This window comes from Odontesthes bonariensis, chromosome 18, assembly GCF_027942865.1.
Source record: "Odontesthes bonariensis isolate fOdoBon6 chromosome 18, fOdoBon6.hap1, whole genome shotgun sequence".
NCBI classification, from domain to species: domain Eukaryota; kingdom Metazoa; phylum Chordata; class Actinopteri; order Atheriniformes; family Atherinopsidae; genus Odontesthes; species Odontesthes bonariensis.
This window is the reverse complement of record NC_134523.1, coordinates 5,577,707-5,602,618: the sequence shown is the minus strand read 5'-3', so window position 1 is coordinate 5,602,618 and position 24,912 is coordinate 5,577,707. Positions and strand designations below refer to the sequence as shown.

General features: G+C 42.7%; 3 protein-coding genes across 3 annotated transcripts; 2 read left to right on the top strand and 1 right to left on the bottom strand.

Annotated features, from left to right (window-relative positions):
• Positions 1-9,355: 9,355 nt before the first annotated feature.
• irx4b (iroquois homeobox 4b) lies at positions 9,356-12,380 on the top strand. The gene is made up of 6 exons (XM_075449786.1): positions 9,356-9,660; positions 9,941-10,102; positions 10,233-10,342; positions 10,583-10,739; positions 10,898-11,051; positions 11,145-12,380. Exons 1-6 carry the CDS (start codon positions 9,613-9,615, stop codon positions 11,654-11,656), a joined length of 1,143 nt encoding a protein of 380 aa, XP_075305901.1. The 5' UTR covers positions 9,356-9,612; the 3' UTR covers positions 11,657-12,380.
• A 7,325-nt stretch (positions 12,381-19,705) lies between these two features.
• Positions 19,706-21,742, bottom strand: ndufs6 (NADH:ubiquinone oxidoreductase subunit S6). The gene is made up of 4 exons (XM_075449443.1): positions 21,564-21,742; positions 21,191-21,244; positions 20,479-20,601; positions 19,706-19,843 (listed from the first exon to the last, which is right to left on the bottom strand). The coding sequence occupies exons 1-4, from the start codon at positions 21,705-21,707 to the stop codon at positions 19,775-19,777; spliced, it is 390 nt and encodes a 129-aa protein (XP_075305558.1). The 5' UTR covers positions 21,708-21,742; the 3' UTR covers positions 19,706-19,774.
• Positions 21,743-22,656: 914 nt separating this feature from the next.
• mrpl36 (mitochondrial ribosomal protein L36) lies at positions 22,657-23,034 on the top strand. Its single transcript, XM_075450345.1, has one exon. The coding sequence runs from the start codon at positions 22,657-22,659 to the stop codon at positions 23,032-23,034; it is 378 nt and encodes a 125-aa protein (XP_075306460.1).
• Positions 23,035-24,912: the final 1,878 nt, after the last annotated feature.

The window sequence follows — 24,912 nt, the reverse complement described above, 5'->3', positions numbered from 1 at the left end:
ATACAATGATTAACATCTTGTGTGAAGAGTTTCTGAACTGATGCAAATGCTGCAAACGGTGACAAAGCAGTGAAGCCCTTGAGGCAGACATTGCTGGTGGCCTTAAAGTCCTGGGAGGTCCAGCCAGAGATGTAACATGAAATCTGCAACTACACCTAGGTGTAGCTATGCATGTGGACAGGCAGACCTACTGTGTTGTCTGTGCTCGGTCACCAAATTGTGGGTGACCTTTTCACCCCAGTCAGTAACTACTGCAAGCTGAGCCCCCTGCAACCTCAGGCTAACACCACCACACACAGACACACACATTATTATCATCACCGCCACAGTAAAGCTGCAGTAACTGCAACACACCAGATGATGGCACCTGAAGTCTGAGCAGTGGCGGAGCAGCTGAAACTCAGGGGGGGTGAAGCAGTGATTCCCCATTTTTAAGGTATTCCCTCACTCTGTGAATCAAAAGCAGACACACAGGTATGATGCTTTGTGGTTAAATATCATTTCTATTTTTAAGTCTTTCTGGGATTTTCTGGTTATTCTCTTAGTTTTCGCTTGGATTATTGAAATGTTATCGATTACAGTTGGCCTTTTAAACCAAAGAAATAAGCCAGAGAACACTTTCTAAGACAAACCTGGACCTATGGCCTTGTTTAACACCTCACGGAACTATTTGAAATAGTTTAATTACTATGTTACTGAGATTTTTTGGCTGTTTGCTCATAAAATTTGAAAAATTTTAACTTTAGAGGAAACAAACCATTTTTGATTTAGCAGGTAGTATCAATATTCTTTACACACACAACGATGAGGCCTGTAGGGACACCAAACAGTGAGAAAATAAAGTTAATCTCTGCTGCAGCAGAAAGCACATGGACACAAATCAACTAAGATCAAGACAGATAATGGACAAATAAACAGAGCGGATCAATGTGCGAGTTAAGGTAGGTTAAAGTGTTTGTTAAAGGCTCTATCGGTCCCTGTGGACTGAGGCTCGCAGAGCTGAATAATGTATGTCTGCTCCCGGAGTAATGAAGTGGAAGTGATGGGGAGGAATACGGCTGGCCTCCCAGGGCTCAACTCAAACTGTACACACTCTTAAGAGCTGCCTGTAGCCTAACCCGTCTCTTCCACACACACACACACACACACACACACACACACACACACACACACACACACACACACACACACACACACACACACACGCACACACACACACACACACACACACGCACAGCTACACACCGACACACATGCTGCGCAGTGGCTAAGAGGGTTAGCTTGTCTCTGTTCCAGTGTCTTACATCATTGATGAGGAAGACCAGGGCATTTATAGTGTCCCACTCAGAGTTCAGTGGCTCCAGATCTTCCATGAGGCTCTTATTAGACAGCAGCAGAGAAGCAGCGTACATGGCATGGCTGCTGTACTGTGCTCAGACAGGTTGCCCAGTGTTGGCAGCCTTGTTTGTGGATCAGATCAAGCCGGGTTTGCACTTGTTCTCAGATGATGCTACTGTGCTTAACACGAGGCGACCCTTGCAGGCTGTGTCTTGCTGTGGAAAAGAAAAGGCTTCTCATGATGCATTTACTGCTCACTCTCCACTGTCTTCTTCTTTCTGGCTCAACATCTCTCCCTTTTCTCAGGGCTGGACAAAAGGTGTAAAGGTTCCCTTTTGTTACCTTTACGTTAATTTGTCTGATGATAGAAAACAACAAGCAGAAAAAGTCTTTGTATGTTCTCTAAATTATCCGTACGATGACTAACAGAGTACAAGCACGCCATGGTACATCCTGGGCAGGTCACCAGTTCATTACATGACGAACACAAAGAGTAAGAGGCACATATCTTATTCGCACCTTCAACCAATTTAGAAAACAAAATTAACATTAAGTGAAACTAACAGGTATGTCTTTGGACTGCAGGAGGAAACTGGAGGAAGCAGGACACACAAACTCTGCACAGAACAGTCTAAGTTGACCCAACCCAAAGATTCCTTCTCAGCACTAATTACTGAACCAATCTGCTGTGCATAGATGAAACTTTTGTATAGATATTTTTTTTTTTTTGGATGAATTACATGCAAAAAAGGTCAACCAAACTGGTGCACCAGAAATCGATGTTTTAATTCTTGAAAACGACAGACTTTGCAATGCAGCGGCAGAAAATATGCTTAATTCAGAATCAATATGAGAGTTTTTTATTTTTTTTATTTGAATTTTCCCTCATATGAAGCACAAGTCATTAACATTTTCCACCAAATAGAAAAGGTTAGCCCAGATAATGTTGTTAGCCCAGATATTGGCACGTATAAACCACACTCTAAGTAAAGTTGAAAGGTTCCATATATAAGTGCAACGAAAATCTTAAATCTGCAATTTTTTAAATCATTTGAACCTTTATTTAACAAACACAAGTTCAAATGAATTATCTTCAGCGTGTTTACGATCCAGCTTATTGTAGTGATGAAATTTAAACGTATTTAGATTTTGATTCCAGTAAAAGCAGTCATGAAACGTTGGGACAGAGACGTGGTACCACTGTGTTACATCAGCCTTCCTTTTAACTACATTGTAATTGTTTGAGGTCACTAATTGTTGCAGTTTCACAGAGGAATCTGTGTCCAGTCTCGCTAAAAAAACACCAAAAAAACAAAATTTTAGCTGTTCAGCAGTCTGTGTTTGTTGTTCTCTGATTCTTCTCTTCCATATCTGGACTGCAGACCAGGCGAGTCAATAAAGCCCACTCGGTGCGTGTGAAGCCACGCTGTTGTAAGCCCTGCAGAAGGCTGGCGTTGTCCTGCTGAAATAACCACAGACCTCCAGGGAAAAGATGTTACCTCGATGGGAGCATATGTCTCTCCAAATTCCAATATATGTCTGTGCATCAGTGGTACTGTCACACATATGTACGGGACCCATGCCATTGACACTGACGCACCCCCCATACCATCACATGTGATGAATTTTGCCCTTTTCACTGAAACCCTGGAGGGCTTTCCGTTCTTTAAGGACGATGTGGTTTTACTGATATACTGAGTTCTTGAAGACTGTGTATCCTACAGTATTTTTCACTATATATATCTATATCTATATAGATATATCTATTTACGTATGTTATTTTTCTTTTTAACTAACCAATGATTCTCTGATGGAGTTCAGTACTATGACCCATCCTTGCCTGGAAACACTAGGTCTTTGTTGGATGGTTCTTTTATATCCAATCCTGACACCCTCCCCTGCCACCAGTTAATCTGTTCATTGCAGAACATTCCAGCTCGGTGGAACTTTTATATTCTGTCAACTTGTCTGTTTGTTTGTTTGTTTTTGCCTCTCTCACAACATTTCTAGAACACGTTGCTGCCATTCAAATTCTAAATTTTATTTAAATTTCCTAAATAATGAAGTTGGTTTGCAAATGTGCTGAAAATCATCTCCCATATATTTGTCTGATGGATAAAGGTTCACACAATTAAGGTTTATATATAGGTATCCGTTACTTTGAGAACAGGTACCCACCGCTTTTTAAAATCCATTACTTTGGTCCCCATCCTTTTTCATAAGCATAATTCTTGAAATAAATCTTGAATCAGCAAATATTTTCTTGCCGGGTGGCCCGTTTTTCTGTATAGATTCAGTGAAAAAGCCAAAGTTGTGACAATTTCCTCCAGAATAATTCAGAATTCACTGTTCCACCAGTCACGACGAGCCAAGATTCAGCAACCTTTCTCAGGTTCAGAAACTGATACTGTTACTGAAACTGCAACATTTTCTTTATTTCTCTCTCTCCCTTTTCTTTTTTTAACAAGATGCGTTACAACTTCCTGGAGTCCAGCCCGGTCTCTTGAAATAGCACACGAGTAACACACCAAGTCACATCGCATGACGGTTGCCATTTTATGGAAAGTACTCTTGGGTATAACACCCTGACCTGAAATTTTTTACCCTCACGCTTACCATTTGGTGTTTCTTTTAATGGTGGAAAATGACACAAGCTAATCATAAGAATGACACGTGAAATGTGCCTTTAGCAATGTGGTATTTAGATATCCAGAGCCATGGTATCAACTCATGAAGTATTGACTCCTGTAGCTGCCAGCCATCCAGCAAAATCCCCACCATTCCTCTCACATACCGTGCAGGTCACATAAGGTTGTTGAAAATGTAATTACTGGCAACCAATTAGGAAAAACTGTTCATTTCAAAGCCTCTAACTGCTTGTTTCACTTTGGACATTGTCTTAATCAATAATAACTACAGGCCATAGTTAGATCTAAAATAAAAGCAAACAATTACTCTGATTTAGGTTAAGTTGTTCATTTTAAAGGAACTTTACTCAGTTTCTCTCTATAGTGTCACTTGCTTAAATCTATGTCAGCGCATGAGACGATACCAAAAAAAAAAAAACAACAAAAAACCCCCCAACAAACTGCTAAAATTATGCATCCACTCTGGTTCTTAGAACATTCTCAAGCCGGTTTTGGCCCTTCGGCGCGGCCCGCTTTTTCAAGGTGAAGCAGCTCAAACCAAGCTGAAGGCTTAAAAAGCATCCACATGTTAAACAGATTAAAATTGCATAGATTTCAGACTTAAGGTAGAAAATGCTCAAACGCGACAGTCTGTGATTGAAGGAACTTGTGATTGGAGTTGTTTGGCCCTTTCCGGCAAACACTTTCTGCAGTACTTATCCCTCCTCCTCTCACATTAACACGCTTCTATCATTGACCCCCCCCCCGCCCCACCGACTACATAATAGCTGGAGCTTGATGCAGGAAGGAGGAAATAAAGAATGTGTTTCCTTTCTTTCTTTCTTTGTTTTTTTTTTCTGCGGAGCATCTTGAATGAATGATTGATGTGAGGGGAACGAGATCAGAAAGACATAATCACGGTCTAACGAACGCAGAGCCTTAAGAAATAAATACTACAGGAATGTCATAAATTTATAAACAGGCCATATTTTAATATATGAGCAGTGCATTGAATATTCAAAAAGAGGGAAATAACATTATCTATGCATCTCTGTGTGAAATGCATGCTTTGTATTTTCTTTGTGGAAAACCCAAGAAGAAGGTAGCAAAACTCCACTTCTCTGCAGCCTCTCTGCTCATTTCTCTCAGGCTCACAAGTTATTTCCCCATAAAACTACACCAAACCAAGATTAAACTCGGCCGTGTTCGTTGTCACTGGCTAAACAAATTGCCATTTCCTTTGAGTGGCATATGTTTTGTGTGAAGATGTGCAACACCAGCACAGGGAGATAACTTCATTTCCAAGCTTTGAGCACAGATGAGGGGGAGACAGTTAGTCCATGTTCACTATATGAGCACCTTTCATGGGACAAATGGAATGTCAATCATGCGGTGGTACACAGATGCCTTCTCCCCGGTGGGGACCGAGATGCTTTCTGGTGATGCAGCTCTGTTGTTTCAGTGTTACTCTGGGTGCATTGGGAATATTTTGTCCTTTTACCTCTCCACATCCCCTCGCTCCATTTTAGATCCCCTGACTATTAACGATTTCTTCGGCTCCTCAAGTTTGCCTCTTCAGGCTCCACATCCACTTCTTCGCGTTGGGTTTGAGCACGTAAAGGTTCTTACGCGACTCTTCCGTTGTTTTCATATTTCTTCTTTCTCTCTCTGACTTCTCATGGATTTCCCATCATATTTCTGCACTTTACTTCTTCCATTAGACAGGGCTGTACAAAAAAATATTCAAGTGGGGAGAGGGGATGAATAAAGAACCCTCTCCGCATTATCTCTATTATGCTCCCTGCACTGGTCATTGCCACAGAGTGACTTGAGACATCAACATGGCAGCAGTTTATTCTGGTTTGGATGGGATTTACAGATACCAAATTAAAGTCAGGAGGTGTGTGACTGTCCTAAACGACACCAAAACACCCCGCACGCCAGCTATTGTGACAAGAAATTTATATCTTTTTGCCCATATCTGCAACATATTTGTGGGTTTTGGACAAAAGTATCAATTCGTGGAATCAACTCCGACGAACTATGGCATCATCAACTTTTCATCTTCGTGCTGAGCCCAAAAATTTCTCCAATCTGAAAACAAAATGACAAAGTTTCTTGAGTTACTGCTCCCACCTTTGCTAGGATACATGGCGCAGCTGTTTTTCCAACTTCACATTTAAATGCAAAACTCATCTGGTTTGGCTGAGAAAAAGAAAAATTCAGCATGTGGTAAAGGCTGAGCAGTCACTGTTAAACGTAATCATCATTTTTGTTTTGAAGTGAGAAACAAGAGTCCAGTATTGATTCCTCCATCTACCCAGATCACCTTGACATTGGGGCTTTGGTAGACCCCTTGAGGGTTCTAATTTCTCATATATTTTCCCGCAATACTCCCCAATGACAAAGCACAAACAGGTTTTTGGATTTTAAATTTTTTTTTTTTTTTTATAACATATTGGAAATAAATGACTGAAATAGCCAAAATGCAAAATAATTCAAATAATTTGCTTGTACTTTTGAGCATCTTTTTGAGCAATAGCAGTTCAACTAGATGAGATGGGGAAATGCCATTGTTCAGACACGTTTTATATCTCTCCAGAGATGCTGGCATTGACTCTGGCTGAGTCATTGCTGGAGTTTCACAGAGTTTCCTCAAATGCTATGTTATCTGGGCGGTTGATTATCTTGTTGACATCTAAGCCTTCACCCTGGCTTAAGATTCGGAGAACTCTCGAATAATCTTTCACTTAGGGTTGCTTTAGATGCTCTACATCAATCTTTAACTGCACCATGACCAGAAACTGTACCAAAAAGAAATGGTCTCTTTGATGCCAAGTATTGGCTTGAAAACTACAACTTTGAAGCTATCAGATTCTGGTTTTGCGGAGCTCGAAGTTCTGACCTTTGTGGATCTGACTTAAAACCAAAGGATGTGCTCACCGGTATGCTGGGAACATGTATGGAGACCGTCCTGCTCAAGCAATGAATCGGGAACTATATTTACATCTAAAAAAAAAAGCTGCAACCCCTGCCTGGGAAATGTTGCTCAGATATGTAACCTTGACAAACAATGAAGTGCTGTCCTATATAACATATAGGGCCAATGTAGTGAGATAATGTTTAAAAATGTAGTTTAGTTTTGGGGTTTAAGGCATACTGATTATTTAAAAAAAAAAATCCCTTTTTGTGCTTTTGAGCATATAATTGGGGGTTTAAACTCACTATTAACTAAATGAACGCTGAAGAACACGACACAGGCTCTTTGTTTGGCATCACCTCTCTCTTAAAATATCTGATTTAGTGAGCAGTCTTACACTCCCAGCTCAGAATATAAATATCCCGTATTTTACTCACCTGACTTCAACTTCAAATCACGTTGCATTTTGCTCACGGGAGTGGGAAGTCAAATCTATTTTATTCTTGCTTTTTTGCTTTGATATGAACAACAAATTGACATTAACAGCACATACTTCACTTCAGAAAGAAACTGGCGAATAATTCTCTACCCGTACTAGGAATTTTGATTTCTAATCGCCTTTGTTTTATTCTTTTTGGCACCCAGAAGTTGGAAAGATTGATTTCCCGTTTGCCACTCAATGCAAAATTACACAAAAAACAGGTGCTTTGGACAACCTGGACCCTTTAACACACGACTCACAAGGATGTTGTGCCTAAAAAGAGGAATTACTGTCTGTGGTTGAACTGCAGATGAGGGAAATCGAAGTATTTCATAATAAAATTGCCAGTCGAGTATTTCTCCATCAGTGTGGTGCAGGGTCTTTCATACAGTAATAATGGGCTTCAAAGGAAACGGAGTTTTACAGACCTCAAAACAAGCAAACCCTGAAGAAGTGAAGGGGAAGTGAGTGAGTGGGTCGCTCCGCTCCATAAAACATGCTGATGTGAACAGAGGTGTAAGTTCATGGTGGGAAAAGGAGCTGTTGTTCCATATCTTAGTGTTATTTTGACAAAAGCACGTCACAGACATCTCATTAAATTCTCAAGAAATTGTGTCAACTTGTGATTTAAAAAAAGCACCTGATTTACTGATTCTCCCCATGCAGCTAGAGCTTCTGCTTGTCACCACAACGTCGTTGTGAAATAAATTCAATTGTGTGAACACTTGTTTCTTACAAGATGTGATTGGTGATGACCATTTAAGAAAAGTGTTGAGCACAAAGGCGCACTGAGAGCCCTTTATTTCTGTTTTAAAGAAAGAGATCCAGATCCTTGTCCTTAAATTTGCCTTTGGTCGCGCTCACCTCACTGATCTCATAACTTTGGTCCTCAGCATGTCGACAGAAATGAAAGAAAATGATGCTTCATTGTTGGTCAAAGCGATAACGAGATGCTGATGCAAAGCTGGTGTTTCTGACAGCCATCTCATCTTTGTGAAAACAGTCTTTTTATTGAGCATGGAGAGATGGATTGGAGGAAAGAAAAAAGTGAGAGCAGTCAAAAGATTTTCCCCATTTGTTGGAAGAGAACATGAAATTGATCAGTTCCCTTTCTCCCAACCTAATCCTTTTCATACAGCCCCTGTCTTCTTTCTCTCATTAGTCTGCCTTTCAAACAGTGCAATTCTGTCTAAAAATGGGCTTTCCCTCTATTTCTTTCACACCTGCCCAGTCTTCCTTTTCCGTTCTCTTGAAAGAAAAAATGAGGAAAAAATCTAAAAGGCGGAGAGGAGAAAAAGTGTTTCCACTTCATCGGGGCAACTTAAGACTTTATTAAAAACATGACAAGCCATTCAGCTGCTAAAGGTGCTTACTCAAGGGAATGCACGGGGTGTTTATTGTTTGATTAATTTGCTCGGTGGAGACCTGAAATCTCCCCACTCATGAATATGTGGGTGACAGCGAGATTTCTCCGTGGTGACAAGTTATCTAAACTACAGGGCAAAACGATTATGCTAATACCAGGTTGTAGTCATCAATCATCCTGTGTCAATGCGGTGTCAACGCATCACGTCCCTGATCCCCCGCCTCTGGCCATAGTCTGTGTTGTTCAACGCGTGTGGATGGGTGCACGCGCGCATGCAGGCAGCTGTGTTTGTTTATTCGGACAACTGATCACTTTCCCTTTAAGCCCGGGGACAGTTTGTGGGGACTGCAGTTGCGCCGCGCAGAGCTGCACTCCTGGAAAGGAGCCGAAAGAGAACTGGGAGGGAATTAATTAGGTGAGTTTCTTTATCTTGATGTGAACACCGGTCTGCACACACGGACTCTGGGGCTGACGTCAGAGAGACGCGCCTTATAACCAAAGAGCGCATCGCGGGGAGATGCACGGTGAGATCAGGCACGCACGCATACGCGGCACGCGCGAACTCGCTTTTGGTTTGTAGATCGCAAGGGCTGCAGAAGCTGCAGCAGCTTGGTGAATGAGGAGGAACTGCGAGTGAAGCCAAGAAGTTACTTTTTATGGCTGTTTCTTTTTTTTCTAAGCTGCGCTGCGATGAGAGTGCTGCGTAAACGTCCGCGCGCCCTCATTTGGAAAAGGTGGTAGACGATTTTTGTGATGTTTTAAAGTGAGAATTGGCTTTGAACTGGTGTCAGGGGGAGAAATCTGCTTTTTGGCACGAATGCTGTTGGATGCGGCCACGCGTCTTCACTCCTGCTTTTGCCTCCTTGATCTTCTTTGAACCATGGCTGCTTACTCTCAGCTGGGGTACTCCTACCCCCCCACCCCACAGGTAGCGCTTTTAGTTTCTTTTCAAAATATCAATTCAAACTGCAACATAACGCGTCGATGTCCACTCAAGAATGTTTTATTTCCCGTTCATATATATTTTCTTCATTTTTCTAAAGAAACATACGATTTTTTTAAGGAAAATACCTCAGTAAAGGGGTAATTTAAACTTTTTTTTTTTTTTTTTTTCCAATGAGCACACTACACCGAGCGTTTAGTGTTAAACGTGTGATTTAGTTTTCTGTCTGGGACAACTTAAGTGAGTTTGAATCATTTCTCCATAGTTTCTGATGACCCCCAGCTCCCTGTCCGGAGCTCCTCCGTCCCACCCCGCGCTGCGCTCCCCGGGCCAGCAGCTCACTCCTGGAGCTGGCATCGGGGTCTACAGCGGCCCTTACCCAAAGAGCCAAAGCTATTACAGCAGCGACGCCCCTATCTATTCCAGAGTGAGTCGGAGTGTTCACTTTCAGTTCAGTCAATGCTTTTGGCACAGATATACTAAAAACTGAACACAGGCCATTAATTACATGAAAGAATGGAAATATATTTCTGGAATTTAATCTCTAATATTTTCAGGGACCACTGGATGCCAAAGAAGCTGCGTCCGTGCACGTGGGGACATCTCAGACTCCTGCCTACTATCCTTACGAATACACATTTGGACAATATTCTTATGACAGATTCGGGTAAGTTCGTGGAAAAACATGACATTGCCCTTTATTATTTTCCTAGCACCGATGATAAATATTTCCAGGGTGTCTGCAGTAGTTTTATTATATTAACAATTGGATTTAGAGTATGGAACTGGTAACTGCCACACAGCAATGTATCTTTTTCTTTTTCGAGGGACATTTTTTTTCTTCCTTTTTTAAAAAAAAAAGAAAATATCAGTGACTTATTTTTTGTGTTATAATAATCTGGCTCAGGTATTCCTGCTCAGATAGTTCTTCACGTCGTAAAAATGCCACCAGAGAGACCACCAGCACACTCAAGGCTTGGCTGCAGGAGCACCAGAAGAACCCCTACCCAACCAAGGGGGAGAAGATCATGCTCGCCATCATCACCAGGATGACCCTCACACAGGTGGGGTTTTCCAACACATTTAACATTTAGCAGTATGATTAATGCATTTAATGCCTCTAGATTGCTTTTTCATTATTGTTTTCCCTCCATTCCGTTGTCTTCTTCGACTCATATATTCCTAAGTTCCTCTCTGACCCTCTATTCCTTCCCTCCCTCAGGTGTCTACATGGTTTGCCAACGCACGCAGGAGACTGAAAAAGGAGAACAAAGTGACGTGGTCACCACGGGCTTGTAAAAGCACTGACGACCGAGGCTGTGAGGACGACAGCGATGAATCTGAGAAGCCACTTAAAAGTGACAAAGATCTTCCAGGTAAGCAAGGCCCGAGTCGGTCTCGCAGCACGTTCAGCTTCTGTAATGGCTTTTTTTTTTTGGGGTTGTTGTCTGAATGGTTTATTATTGCAGATCAACAATGTGCTGACCTACAGAGCGATCTGGAGGATTTTGACCTGCTGGAGTCTGACGCTTCCGACAGTGAGCCGAAGACACAGTTTATACCTGAAGATGATGAAGGAAAACCAAAAGCAGATCTCCCTCACGGGCATCTGTCGCACCACTCAGACCCTCTGCACGGAAAAGAGAGACTGTCCCCCGACTGCCCCAAACTATCACCGGTGCAACACCAAAATAGCTCCTTCTACGCCACTTCAGACCTTCGACGCACAGACACCAAGCCGAAAATTTGGTCAATAGCCGACACAGCTGTGTCTCTGGAAGCCAGCTTGCAGTCAGAATACCCCCCTTGTATGCTGTCATCGACTGGGTCCCCCTCTCCTGGGTACCCAACAAATATGGCGCTCACCAAGGTGGACAGACAACAGGAGTCACCAGTCGCCACACTCAGAGAATGGGTGGACGGAGTTTTCTACGGTCCTCCGTACCAGCAGCCCAAAGCAGCTGAGATGTGGAAAGGCTGAAACTGATGCGATGGTAGACAACAGGACACCCACGCAATCCTTTGAACTCGTTCAGTCCACTTCATCCTTGTTGTCCACGAGCGCATCATCAGTGGGACCTTTTGACTTCTGGACTGAAAAGAAAAGTCTTTTTTTTGTTTGCGTGACATGACCAAGCGACCGTTCGCTAAGGGCCACCACCCAGTTGATACACGAGTTTGTTGAAAACACAAAGTCCAGCTGACTTTTTAATCCGGACTCATTTCATCACAAGAATCTTAATAAAAACAAAAAAAACGGCTCTTAATAATACTTTTTTTTTTTTTTTTTTTGTATAGATTCATGACAGGTCAACTCACCAGCTCATGACCCATCATGTTACTTTTTAGGATGAGACTTTCTCCCCCTCTACACTGTCTCTCTTGTGATTTTGATTCATTTTAAAAACAACCAGATAAAAATATGCAGAGCAACTCCCTTCCAGCAGCCCTATTTTCACTACTTCAACATGTGGAAAATTGTTATTTGACTGGGGGTGTAGCGAACGGTCACTCAGCGGTGTATGATCTTGTTTTGGCCACTTTCCCTAAACTCTCCTACGACTTTCAGGCTCTTGTGAACTTCAGCGATGATCAGATGTCTGCGATTAAACAACTTTCACCACACACTTTACTGCGGCAAGGTTGTACAGTTTACACACCTGAAAAATATACACTATTGTACACTTGTACACTACAGCCTGTACATGCACTGAGTCACAAAAAGAATAAAAAAAAGTGTATTCTGTAGCGTAGCCAAGTTCTCTGAGTGTGCCCTTACATTAGATATCCACTGTTCTGGAACCAGTAATAGGGTCATTTTACCCGATATGAATCCTTTACAGAAGCGGTGGAATATACCTCTGCAGCTTTGGATATGTGTGTGTGTGAACGAGAGAGAGACTGAGGGTGTTTGTGTGTGTTTGGAGGGAGTGAAAGGGGGAAAGTGGGTGGTATTCAGCCGTGACTAATGGAAACACACAGAGGAGGGTGCTGCTAAATTGTTAAATCGATGCCACTTCCACCTCGGCTCCAGATATAGCTGCAATCAGCGATGCGTCCCTTTTCATTAGGCAGCTCTTGACTTTGTCAACCTTGGACAGCAAGAGAATTCACAACGAGCAAAATGCTACATAAGAAGCTCTTAGGTGATTTTAAGTATGTGTCACATCTTTATCCATCAGGTGACTTTCCTCTTCACACGCATCATTAAGTCTCAATGCTTCATTCGAAAAGGCTACAATTATCGTAGGAAATGGACCAAATTCAACTCGAAAAAACATTTAAAACAACATTTTCTGAAATGAAGCACAACAACAACAAAGAGAAGTTATTTTTTCGCCCCACCCACCCCCCATCCACATCTCTCTTCTACTCCTGCTTTTGATTTAGGAACAGTGATAAAGTATTTATCAGAACAGAGGAGGGATCTGCCTGGGCTTTGTATGGAATTAACCATTTCAGATTAAATAATTTAGGATGAATTCAACCGAGAATTTCCTTCTTTTTCTGCCTCATAAATAAGTAAGATTTAAGATGATAAATAATGACATCTGACTTCTTATTTCTGTAAAGTTTTCTTTCTTGCACTCACTGGCGGACAGGATCTCATTGTGGTCGGCTGCTAATGGCTCTTTCGAACTTCCGCTCAAAATGTTAAATCATTCTGTCTAAATCTAATGTGCTACAACCAATACAATTTAATTTCCCCTTTTTAAAATAACTGTGACTTCAAAGGAGATGGCGATAGTGCTGTGAAGGATATGGAGTGGCAGTCAGATAAGACATAGACTGGGTGCCGAGTGGAGTTAGAAGGTATAAGCTTGTTGTCAACCTTTGCTGGTTGTCTTTTCTCTTTGGTACAGACGATGGAGATCACTGCTAAGAGACAAATACACACTTAGGGATACAGTTTACGGAGCTAAATTGCCAAATTGAATCTAAATTTGGTGGAGAAAAAAAAAACAGAAAACAAGTTCATATAGTTTTGTTGTCATTGTTCCAGCGTTAAGGCTGGATTTTTCAAAATGTCCTTAGTTAACTCTTCAGTGTTTGTTATACAAGAGTTTATTTAAAAGCTCATCATTTTAAAAGTGGAAAACGTAAATCCAAACAGAATGCAATCGTTTGCTAAGCTCATAAATGAACATACCATTTACAACAGACCATCGAAAACACATAGACTGTTGAAACTGAGACATTTGTCTTACTTGATGAAAACCATTAGCTCATCTTGGATTCGTTGGCAGCAACACATCTCAAAAAAGTTGGGACAGGGTCATGTTTACCACTGCGTAGCGTCCCCTCTTCTTTTAACAACAGTCCATAAACATCTGGGAACTGAGGAGGCCAGTTGCTGGACCGTTGAAAGAAGAATGCTGCCCCATTCTTGTCTGATATAAGATTCTAGCTGTTCAACAGTCCTGGGTATTCTCTGTTGTATTCTGCGTTTCATTGTACGTAAAATGTTTTCAGTTGGTAAAAGGCAAGTCAGTCCAGCACTCAGACTCTTTTACCTCAAAGCCGTGCTATTGTAAAATATGAAGTATGTGGTTTGGCATTGTCTTGCCGAAATATGCAAGGCCTTCTCTGAAATACACGTTGAAACAGATGGGAGCATTTGTAGACTTAAAGCCTACATATACCTGTCAGCATTAATGGCTTCTCCTATGCATGATAAAGCTTTAACCTGCATTTGTGGAAGGCACAGTGGACTGTGTCAATGAGTTTTGGAAGTGTTTCTGAGCCCACGTAGCTGTGGCCTGTTTTTGATGCAGAGCCACCAGAGGACACCGAAGATCACAGGCATCCTATATTGATTTTCATCTGTGTCCCTTGAGCACAGACCTGTCTCCAGATTCTCTGAATCTTTTGATGATATTACGTACAGTAGATAATAGAGTATTCAAAGTCTTCACCCATTACCTGGAGTCTTGAGGCTGGAGTCAGAATGCTCTCGATTTGGAGAACCAGGGAAGCAATCTGAAAGGGGAAACAAGTTAGCAGGTACGTTTGGCAGGCCGGTGCCACCAGAACAGCACATTTTTTAGCATCTAAAACAACTCAAACTTAAATATACATATTGGCAATTTGAGCAAATGTACATTGCTTTTGCTTCGGACAGTTCCATGCACTGGGTCCACATAACACGACTAGCGTTGAAACACAGACCGCGTTACACAAACTGCGAACTGTGTTTCAACATGAACGTTCTGTGGTTGACAAGTAGCAAATAACTGTCTGATGCAAAAGTGATGCAGGCTAAAAACACATCAGGGCGCTCAAACCACATGAGCACCTTTTCAGATTTGAGTTGTAGCAATAAACTAGCTCTTCACATAGCTGCATTCTGAGGTGTTACCTTAGCGAGCCCACCGTTTCTCCCAACTGAGAATACTCTGACAGCTTTCTACTACAGGTTAGATTTGACTACTCATAATTACACCACACAAACCCACTTCAATACATTGATACATTGAATATCCCTTTAAAGGGATAGTTTGCCTCTTTTGACATGAAGCTGTATGACATCCCATATTAGCAATATCATTTCTGAACATTGACTTACCCCCTGCTGCGTCCTGTGAGCAGAGTTCCAGCCTCGTTTTGGTGTTGACGAAGGTAGTCCGGCTAGTTTGCTAGGGTCCAGAAAATAAAGCGTCTTGCTTCTCAAAACAATATGCGTTCAAAAGAGTAATACATTTGCATCACAAAATCGTCCCTCCAGAAAAAGACAGACCTCACATCGCTTGGCGCTATTTCTCTCTTCCTTCGTATCACTGCGGGCTGTGTAAACTGTGCAGAGCGAGCAGTCCCCTGCTTCCGAGCAGTAAACACCGTAACAGGTGAGGCTGTCGCTAGGTGGCTGAACGCATTGATATGAAGGGAGGCAAAAATAGCGCCAAGCGAATGTGAGGTCTGACTTTTTCTGGAGGGATGATTTTGTGATGCAAATGTATTACTCTTTTGAACGCATATTGTTTTGAGAAGCAAGACGCTTTATTTTCGAGACCCTAGCCAACTAGCCGGACTACCTTCGTCAACGCCAAAACGAGGCTGGAACTCGGCTCACAGGACGCAGCAGGGGGTAAGAAAATGTTCACAAATGATATTGCTAATATGGGATGTCATACAGCTTAATGTCAAAAGAGGCGAACTATCCCTTTAAGGTCCCCCTCAAAAAGGGGCCCAGTCTTCCTTGATTGGTCAGTTCATTGGTCAAAAAGGGCAAAGTGCTCTCCTCATTTCATCTGTGAGGTATGCCAAACTGGCATTAGGCAGGCATTAAGCAGATTCATAATGCAGTGACGTAGGAAAATAAAAATCTGACAACAAACAAGGTGTTCAGGGAGTTCTTGATTGACACAGATGTGTTTACAGACCCAAACTACCAATCACCTAAGCCTACTCTAACCATAACCTTGTATCACAGCAGAAGACGCCTCCCATTTTACCCAAATCACTCAAGACATGGCCACAGACTGCTGCAAGGGAAGGGTGCATCTGGAGGGTATCCAATTAGTTGCAATCTGCAATTGCCGCTTAACACTGAATTTGGTTTTCAGAACGTTTTAAAGAGATATGTTTGTTGCTCACGTGCAGAAGACGGTGGTCAGAATCAGGGAGGAATTCTGACAGGGGAGCTCAGCTAACAGTTGCTCACAGCCATCTGACCAATCTGACACAATGACGGGGTCAGCTGATCAGTGGCAGGATATGTTTGACAGCCAGTTTGCATGCAATGACACAAGACAACACAGACGTTCTTCGGTTGAGAGCGTAGGGACAAAGTAAACAACTTTCCGATGTAAGATTTATTATATCTATAGTTCATTCAAACCAAACTGCTTAGCTCCCTTTTTATGGTTCCTACCTACTTCTCCAAACAAAGCCCTCTGACTACTCTTTAGAGGGTGTGTCTTTTCAGACTTCCACCAGCTTCTGAAAAAGATGTCTCATCGGCCGATGAACAAAAATCCCATCTTATCCATAGAAATCTGAGTAGAACTGCAGAATTGGCAACATAAACAACAAAAAGTGTCCATTAACTGTTGAATTATCTAATCCGCCACCAGTTATCTTAATATTTCCCCTTTGAGGAGGTGATCGGTGTGAACTTTACCACTTGTGAAGAACAAGTAGAATAATGTTAATGGTGTTAGAATTACAAGGACAGCTAAGTTTTGGGCATTTTTTTTTTTTTTTTGTATTTCAATAGTTTTCTCTCATGACTAGAAAGTTACTTGCACACTTTATTACACAAATGGTTAATTGGACTACCGTCCTTGGCTTGTCCCAGAATCAAGTTATCAACTGAAGTATATTTGATGACACAATGCTGTGAACTGTGTGAAAGAAACAGAAAAATATGCCAAAGAGGGCAACTATACTGGGAATTTGGCTGTTTTAACGTACACTTTACTGTTTTTATAAAATGCAAAGAAGATGGATCTTTGGACCGTGTCCGGAGCACAAGTAGGGCCCGTCTTTTCTCCAGTGTCTTGTTAAGATATTTTGTTCTTGCTCAGGTGCTTTAGCCATCTCTTCCATTCCTTCCTTTCCCTCCTGAAGCCCACGTCCTTCTCCTATCTCCCCCGTCCCTCCCTCCCTCCCTCCTCCCGCCACTCGTCTCACCTCACCTCCGTGTGCTCTCCACACATAAGAGAACCACTCAGCAACCAGTCTGATATGAGGGCCTCGTTCCCTCGGCCGTATAATGTAATTAACACTCTCTTAGTGCACGGGTTGGTGAATGTTAGACCCAAATGTTTACTTGACTGACTCACAGCAGCCAGAGTTACACAAATTGGACACAAAGGGAGATTTATTTGAATCAGTAAGAGTAAATCATGCATCCCCCTCCCCTCCCAAACTTTATCACGAGCATTCATAAATTTGTTTTATTGAGCTTTCGACACAGCATGACCTGTTGTCTGAATCTCTTCTACTTTTGAAATTTCAGCCAGAATACCTTCACGCACGGGAAGTATTGACAACCCCAAATTACTCCTCTCTGCACCTTCCGTCTGACACCTATTTCCTTTCAACACTGTCTGAGTCTCTGTTGCACTCTCAGACACACAAACCCGCACACACTCACTGGCATACATATACTCACAGTTCGAGGTCTCTCGTGCCTTGTCACACACACTTTGGTTTTCCGGAGCTATCAAAGTGCCGAGTGCAAACTCTGTCCTCCAAATACTGTCACATGTCGCCAGAGGTGTCTCGCTCCCTGCGGTAACCCTCTGAGCTCCTGGCACAAGAACAAGTCATTATTTCCATGGTAAAGGTCAGAGGCTCTGTCACCTGACCAAAGTGGAGCTGAGTGGAGTCGCCTCGAAACCATGACCAAAGGTCAGTTTTCTGATTTGCCTCTCATGCAGTGAGTGTAGATTTGAGGAGGACGGGCTGCTCCCAGATCTGCCTGTGAGTCCCGTTTGGGTCCCAGACATAGAAGCTCAGATAATTGGCTGCAGGGAGCTCCATAATGAGCCTCGGGGTCTGTAATGTGACACATCTTAAAGGAGGAATATTTTAATAGGGCAATTACAGCGAAGAGGAAGATGTTTTTTGTAGAGTGAGTGATTGTTGTGGAGAGATGCTGTATTAAGGAATTCAATGGCATTTAATGCCATTACCTACTGAGGGGCTCAATGTTGAGGACATTTCTAATGTGATTAGTCTCATTTGGGCTCATCTTTAAATGGTTTGACCCGCCAGTGCAGGTCACGCTGTGCTTTAGAGTTGTATTTGCAATTGCTATTTAATAATATGTAGAAAGAAAGTGGATAACTGGATGTAGTGTGCTGATTTTAGCCTCGAAAAAAAACTGAACCTCTCAATGAATCTGTCTGCAAATTGGTTGAATCCACCTTTACAACCTGGAGTTACGATGTTGAAGGATATTATATTATTCTGGGTGATGCGTTTAAGGGCAGTGAATAATTAAAAAGTGCAGTCAAACCCAGCGCACAAGCACTGCGCCGTTCAATTTAGCACAATTCATATGCTCACTTTCATTTGAAGATTTTGCCCGTGGCAATGCCTCCAACTCAACGAACCGCCACCTCTGAGCCGGCCAGACTTACTGACCGCAAAGCCAGCCAGCCGTTGTGCTGACACCGACCCGGCTCACATGCCTCATTTTAACAATGCACCTCTCTCCACCTTCAATCATCCACTGTGGTCTGACTATAGATGAGGTTAACTATGGCATAAGCCCTACTTCCAGGAGTCGCCAGGGCCAATTATGTCAGGCTGACAACTCTTCCCAACCTGAGCCCTATGGAGTGGAAAATGCAGTTCCACTGGCTGCATCACTGGGGACAGAGCAGGCTATAGGGGTGTACAGGGAGCCTGAGCCAAGCACGGGCCAATTTGGCATGCAGAGGTCTATGGAGAATAAGCCCGATGAAATATATATATGATCTTCTTCAAACATGTATTGTTCCGCTCCGCTGTGTCTTATCAGGCAGGCTCTCTTTCCTGGTGTCTTCCAGGCTTGGCAGAGCAAGACTTTACAGCTCGATTGTGGTGAACAGATGCACCAGGAATGTTAAGGCTCTCTCCGTGCTCCTGTTAATGCAGCAGAGAGGAGGATCATATTACTTATGCTTTCTTGCGGATCGGCTAGTCATATAGAAAATAAATACTCCAGCCAACAGCAAAGTTGCAAATATCCCTTTTAAAGGTGCACCTTAAATTTTTTTTCTTGGGTTGAGTTGACAAAAAGCTTTCGTTCCTCTTTTCATTTCTGAAGCTAGAGTGAAAAACAGTTTTTGTCTGCATGTCTCAGTGCCAAAATATCTGTAGGACAGTGCTGCCCTCTGTCTGTCACAGGCTGGAACTGCATCTCAGGCGATAGCAGCATCCAGGAATTCCACACAAAAATTACACTTCAACATTATAATCTCTCTGTCATGTTTGCGACTGTTTATAGAACAATCAGCATTGCACGGCTATGAACTATGTTTTTTATCTCAGTGTTTTTTTCCCCCAACAGGCTCTATTGAGAAAAGGTGCACTCTCAAACAGACAGGACATAATTTATTAACCAATATGGCTATTTATACAGAGAAGCAAAGACAGAGGGGATGTTTCAGTGATGATGCTTCTGCTTGAACTGCAGTCCACAGTAGCCACATGTGCCCACTTTGGTGTCTTTATCCTGCATGGAGACAAAAAAAAAAAAAAAGGATAGCTTGGTTAGTTTTGCATCGCCTCAAACACGTGGTCGGACGTTTACCATCAGTCGGCGCGTACAGGAACTGTTCCTACACCACGGATTGTCCAACATACTTTTGAAACGGCTCCCAAAGTAGCAGCAACTTACAACATGTTGATGTGCATTTTACATAATCGAGGACTAAGAATCTGCTGTCAATAAAGAAGGTCCTACTTCAAAACTAAACTCCATCGAGCAGACCACATAATAAAGGAGGTTATGCTGGAGAACTCCACCTTAACAGTTGTCCAAAGGGACATTCAATTAAACATTAGGGGTGCTCTTTTTACATTTTGGCCTGTATATTCTACTGTAACCCTTTGTTTGATTTCATAAAACCCAAAATAAATATAAATCTGAGCATGAAATACACTTCATTCTTCAAAAAAGTTGTACGATCACTGAAAGCACAGAACAGTACCATTTTCAGACATCACTGACTGCAAACCTGCTTGGTTCAGGTGGTTTGTGGAAGTGCATATCCATCCATTCCTGCACACTACTTAGCTACAATGAGCGGCACGAGAGCGCACACTTTCTCAAATGAATCTAAATATTCGACATGTGTTGGTCATTACCAAATTGATGTAGACTTTGGGGTGTCCAAGAGCTCCTCCACCTCCATCGCAGGACACCACCCTGTCCTCGATGTCTGACACCGGCTCCTCTGCCACCAGCTTGATGGCAAAGTTCTCGTTCACCTAAACAACACAAACAATGGGGGGGGAGGGGGCAGGCAATAAGAGTCTTAATAATGTGAATACTCCTGGAAAAAATGGTTTTAAAGTAAATGTTTCTATGATTCGCATAGAAAAAAATGTAATAAAAATAAATAAATAGATCACCAAAAACACAAAAGCTTCCTAGCATAAAACAGCCCTCAGCAACAATCTCTTGCAGCCATCTAGAAGCTATCTTGATCTTCAGAAATCAAAATGTTAATGGAATAAAAGCCAGGATTTACTGCTCGCTAACTGAAAACAGTCCATCTTTACCCTCCTTCCCAGCTGTTCTTTTTGGTCGTCGGACGTGTGCTGCAGGACATTCGACTCTTATTTTCCTGACACCAACAAGTCTCTGGTCATTTCCCGATTTCACCATTTCTATAAATCACCGAACTCCCACAGTACCAAAGCCAAGCCCCACATGATGATAGAACCTCCCCCGTGTTTAACTGTAGGTCAGGTGTTCCTTCTGCCTGATGGGCTTCATTTTGTCACCTATCAAACTGATGCCCCCTCTTATCGGGATTTTCCTTTAAGTGTTTTTTTTTTGTCGTTTGCTTCTTACCTCTTTCTTTTTACCAATGAACCTGGCTCTCCTTGGATCGTTTTCCTCAAACACCTGAAAGAAAAAAAAAGAAGATATATTCAGATAACAGGCGCGTTATATTGCTGTTATATGAGGGGTTTATTTTTGGGTAACTGTTTGCTAGCTGAGCAAGCAACAAATGCATTAGTTGCCCTTTCATATAAAACATATGAAAACTATTTGGGTATCTAGTGTTTTATATCCAAGACTTCAAGGTTGACACAAAAGCCAAATACAGTAGCACGAAGGGCTGTCCGATAATGGAGCTATTGGGAACACTGACGCTAGGGCTAGGCTAAGGTTAGCTGTCGTTAAGCCATCCAGCACGAAAGCAACTCATTTTTTAGCCTACCTGTCCGGTGTGAGTAATAGGCTCCCCGGTACGGGAAACCTCCACGCTGTAGCGGTGGACGGGTACAGTGGTTAGCCTTAAAGGCGAAACAAGCACCTTAGCATTTCTACTGAAGGACAGAACTCTGCCCAGAGCGGCCGCCATGTTTACAACAGTCTCTTTTTCCCAAGCTGCCTTGCAAAGCAGCTACTAATATATATTTACCCCGAGCTTTGCCTGTCAGGTTTAAAACAACTAAAACAGGGTGCAAGCCCCAACAAGCATTTGATATAATTCGGAATATCTCGATATGAATCACGATTTATTTTAACAAGTTAGATGGTTGTCAAGTTGGAGTTAAAGTCTGCTATGGCAGAAAGATGCGAGGTTTTTTCAAACCCAGATGTTAAAACTGTCTGCTAGACAAAACTCTGGACTCAGTTTCCCGAAACACCTTCACACCGGAAGCTGTTCTCTGATCCTCACAGAGAAGCATAGCATTGCGGGGCTTGTTGTGGCGATTAAAACGCGACATTCGGGGGGTAAAAAACTGCTTTGAAGCTTCTAGGAATCCAAACAAGGTTTGTTCACGTTCTATTTCGTGGATAGACGCACGCGGTGTCTGTGGCGAGTGTGCGAGCCGTTTTAATACCAGACTTTAGCGCTAGCAGGTCAAACTCTGACATGCACGTCTCCTTGGCATGCCGCACAGCCACATAACATCCCACTGAAGCATCCACGTCCAGGACTTCTGCGTGCTTCATGTACTATTTAACACAGGATGGAAGTTTTTCTGACTTTGTTGCATTGTGGCACAGCTGGAACCAATCCTGTGATGTTGTGTTTTGAGACCCGTTGTGTTCTTTTATAATGTGGTTTTTAAAATTCTTGCTTCTTTGTTTCTGTATATATTTGTTTGTGTTTTCTGAAACTGAATTTGTACATGAATATTGTATTAACCACCCCCCCCCCCACACACACACACACAATTTTTACCTGATAAAATACTGATAATCAACTAACTAATACTTAACTAGCCTTTCAGCCCTGCATCCCAGTATGACATGATGATAAAACTATATGTTTTGGCATGTTTTCCTTAGCCGTTCACGCCATGGCTCCTCTCCTGCTGAGGCACCTGGCTACCTCCCTGACTCGACAAGTGACCCAGATGACCCGTTTCAGTCCTGCCGTTTCGTCAGCAGCCAGTGCTTACCGGTGCCTCTGCACGCTTGCTGCTGCCCATCGCTCTCTTCTCCTGCCAACAGCCAGAGTCCGCTCCAGCATGGCCCCCTCGCCTGGCCTCCCCGCTCAGTGTGGACCATCTCTGTTGGGGTCATGTCAGCATCTTCCCTGCATCCAGCCCTCTGTGGGAATGAAGACCAAGTCCGCCTTGAAAAGGCGCTGCAAAGACTGCTTCTTTGTCCGCAGGAGGGGACGCCTGTTTGTGTTCTGCAAGACAAACCCAAGACACAAGCAGAGGCAGGGGTAAATTGTTGGGAGTGTTAGAAAAAGGTACTTTGAGGTCGTGGATATTTACAAAACCTGTGCTGTCATAATAAATTGTTTGCTTGCAGAGGAGTGCTCATACTTTTTTTTTACACCCTCTGTTTTCCCCTATTTAGAAGCAATAGTCAAGAAAATATAGAAGTGTTTCAGAGTGAAGATCTCTGGAAAAATTCAAGCGATACAGTTACAGTTGTTAAATTGAGAGCTTGAAGGGGGCATTTATGTTTATACATATTCTACGTTCAAATAAAATTAATATTGTTTTAGCTGAAAACTTAAACTAAACATTAATTCTTTCAACGTTTGATCAAATATTTGATCGCAAACGTCTGCTACTTTTGTATCGGAGTTAATTCTGTTGTTCCACCACAAGGGGGAGCCAAAGTCCTTCCAAGGAGGAGACCTGTATACTGTAACGCACAGGGTCTCTGGTATCCCGTTTCCTAATCTCTGCTGTCTTTCATATCCCGGCTCTATGGCTGTGTTTTTCCCGGACCGTGTGACAAACCTAAAAACCTAAAAAGTATGCTTCCCTTCTGTACCGCTGCATAATTACTGATAAACACAGAGGGCACACCGCTCACAACAAGCAAACTGCCAAGCCAAAGTAACCAGACTGGTTGAAAGATGTTTGGCAACAAACACTGAGGATACGACTGTCCCTGCTTGAATAGCTTTACTAAAGGTTAATATTTGCAGATGGAGTCACAAGGAACAATAGAACACCTGCACGAAGGCCACTTTTGTTATTTTTTTATATGAACATGTCGACTTTTCAGGGAGCATAGCAGGAGGCTATTGATACGGTTTTTGCCACCATTCCTTTCACTAAAGCATGCAGTCACATAAAACCACATATTGGTTTCTGGAGTTGGAGAATGCCTAAGTCTAAGAACACCCAGAATACTGGCTAATGAACCAGTCGGTGAGGAGATTCAGAGTAGATCAGCGGGCTTGACAAAGTCTGTTTACTTGGACTTTCACTGTCATCCAGAAATAAAAGACAGCCAGCAAAAAAAATAGTGGGTGGATCAAATGTGTGTGTGTGGGGGGGGGGGGACTTGACTTCAAGCGCCTTCTGTACTTCAATAGAGGCCAATCACCCCAAACATCTACAAAAAAAATTCCCCAGTCTTCCAGCTTGACTCATATGTGTGGAAGACAGTGTTTCTGAGTGACTTCAATGCCCTCCCCTTTATAAGTCGGCCTCAGATTTGTTCATCCTGGCGTTCCCCTATGCAGCTTTTTAAAGTGGAAGAGGCCCTACTTAGTCTGTCAAGTGCTTCAGTGTTGCTTTTTATATGTATGATAATGATTAGGACTACATTAGGCCCAACTCATGGTGAGTTGAGAGCGATGCCAGCTTTTTCTGCTTAACCTCTCTTCGTGCAGGGAATCAGATCCCCCACAGACAAAGGTCCAATCCACTTCCTACCCTGAGCCTCACTCTTCTGTTTTTCAGTCTTGCGGGTAGGAAAGGTGAAACTTTTCTTTTGGAGATCAAGGAGTAGCAGTTATCTACCCATCCGAATGTTCCACTGCCCCTCAGTTGAAGGGACTCGATGACCACCACCCTTTGATCCCTACCCCAAACGGGTGGGTAGGGCCTTGTTGTTTGCCCGAGGTGTGAATTAGGATCGGGCCACACTGTACACGGTGTCCTGACTCCTGATGATGTATCACGCTCTCTTTGGTGATACTCAGCAATCACATGTTTATTTTTTCTGGTTCTGTCAACTTAAAAAAAATCTTCTGTCGGTGATACGACTGGGCATAAAAAGAGCACCTTAGAGAGGCAGAGTCTGTCAGAAGTAAACGTGGGCAGAAGCTCAGCAATCCGCAAAAAACTGCAGCTGCAAAT

Bases quoted from the DNA above. Each gene is read 5' to 3' on its own strand.
- irx4b (XM_075449786.1), top strand. From the start codon at position 9,613: ATGGCTGCTTACTCTCAGCTGGGGTACTCCTACCCCCCCACCCCACAG. The intron at 9,661-9,940 runs GTAGCGCTTTTA...ATTTCTCCATAG, and splicing joins CCTACCCCCCCACCCCACAG to TTTCTGATGACCCCCAGCTC. The intron at 10,740-10,897 runs GTGGGGTTTTCC...TCCCTCCCTCAG, and splicing joins CCAGGATGACCCTCACACAG to GTGTCTACATGGTTTGCCAA.
- ndufs6 (XM_075449443.1), bottom strand. From the start codon at position 21,707: ATGGCGGCCGCTCTGGGCAGAGTTCTGTCCTTCAGTAGAAATGCTAAG. The intron at 20,602-21,190 runs GTAAGAAGCAAA...TGTGTTGTTTAG, and splicing joins TCATTGGTAAAAAGAAAGAG to GTGAACGAGAACTTTGCCAT. The intron at 19,844-20,478 runs GTAATGACCAAC...GTCTCCATGCAG, and splicing joins CCAAAGTCTACATCAATTTG to GATAAAGACACCAAAGTGGG.
- mrpl36 (XM_075450345.1), top strand. From the start codon at position 22,657: ATGGCTCCTCTCCTGCTGAGGCACCTGGCTACCTCCCTGACTCGACAA.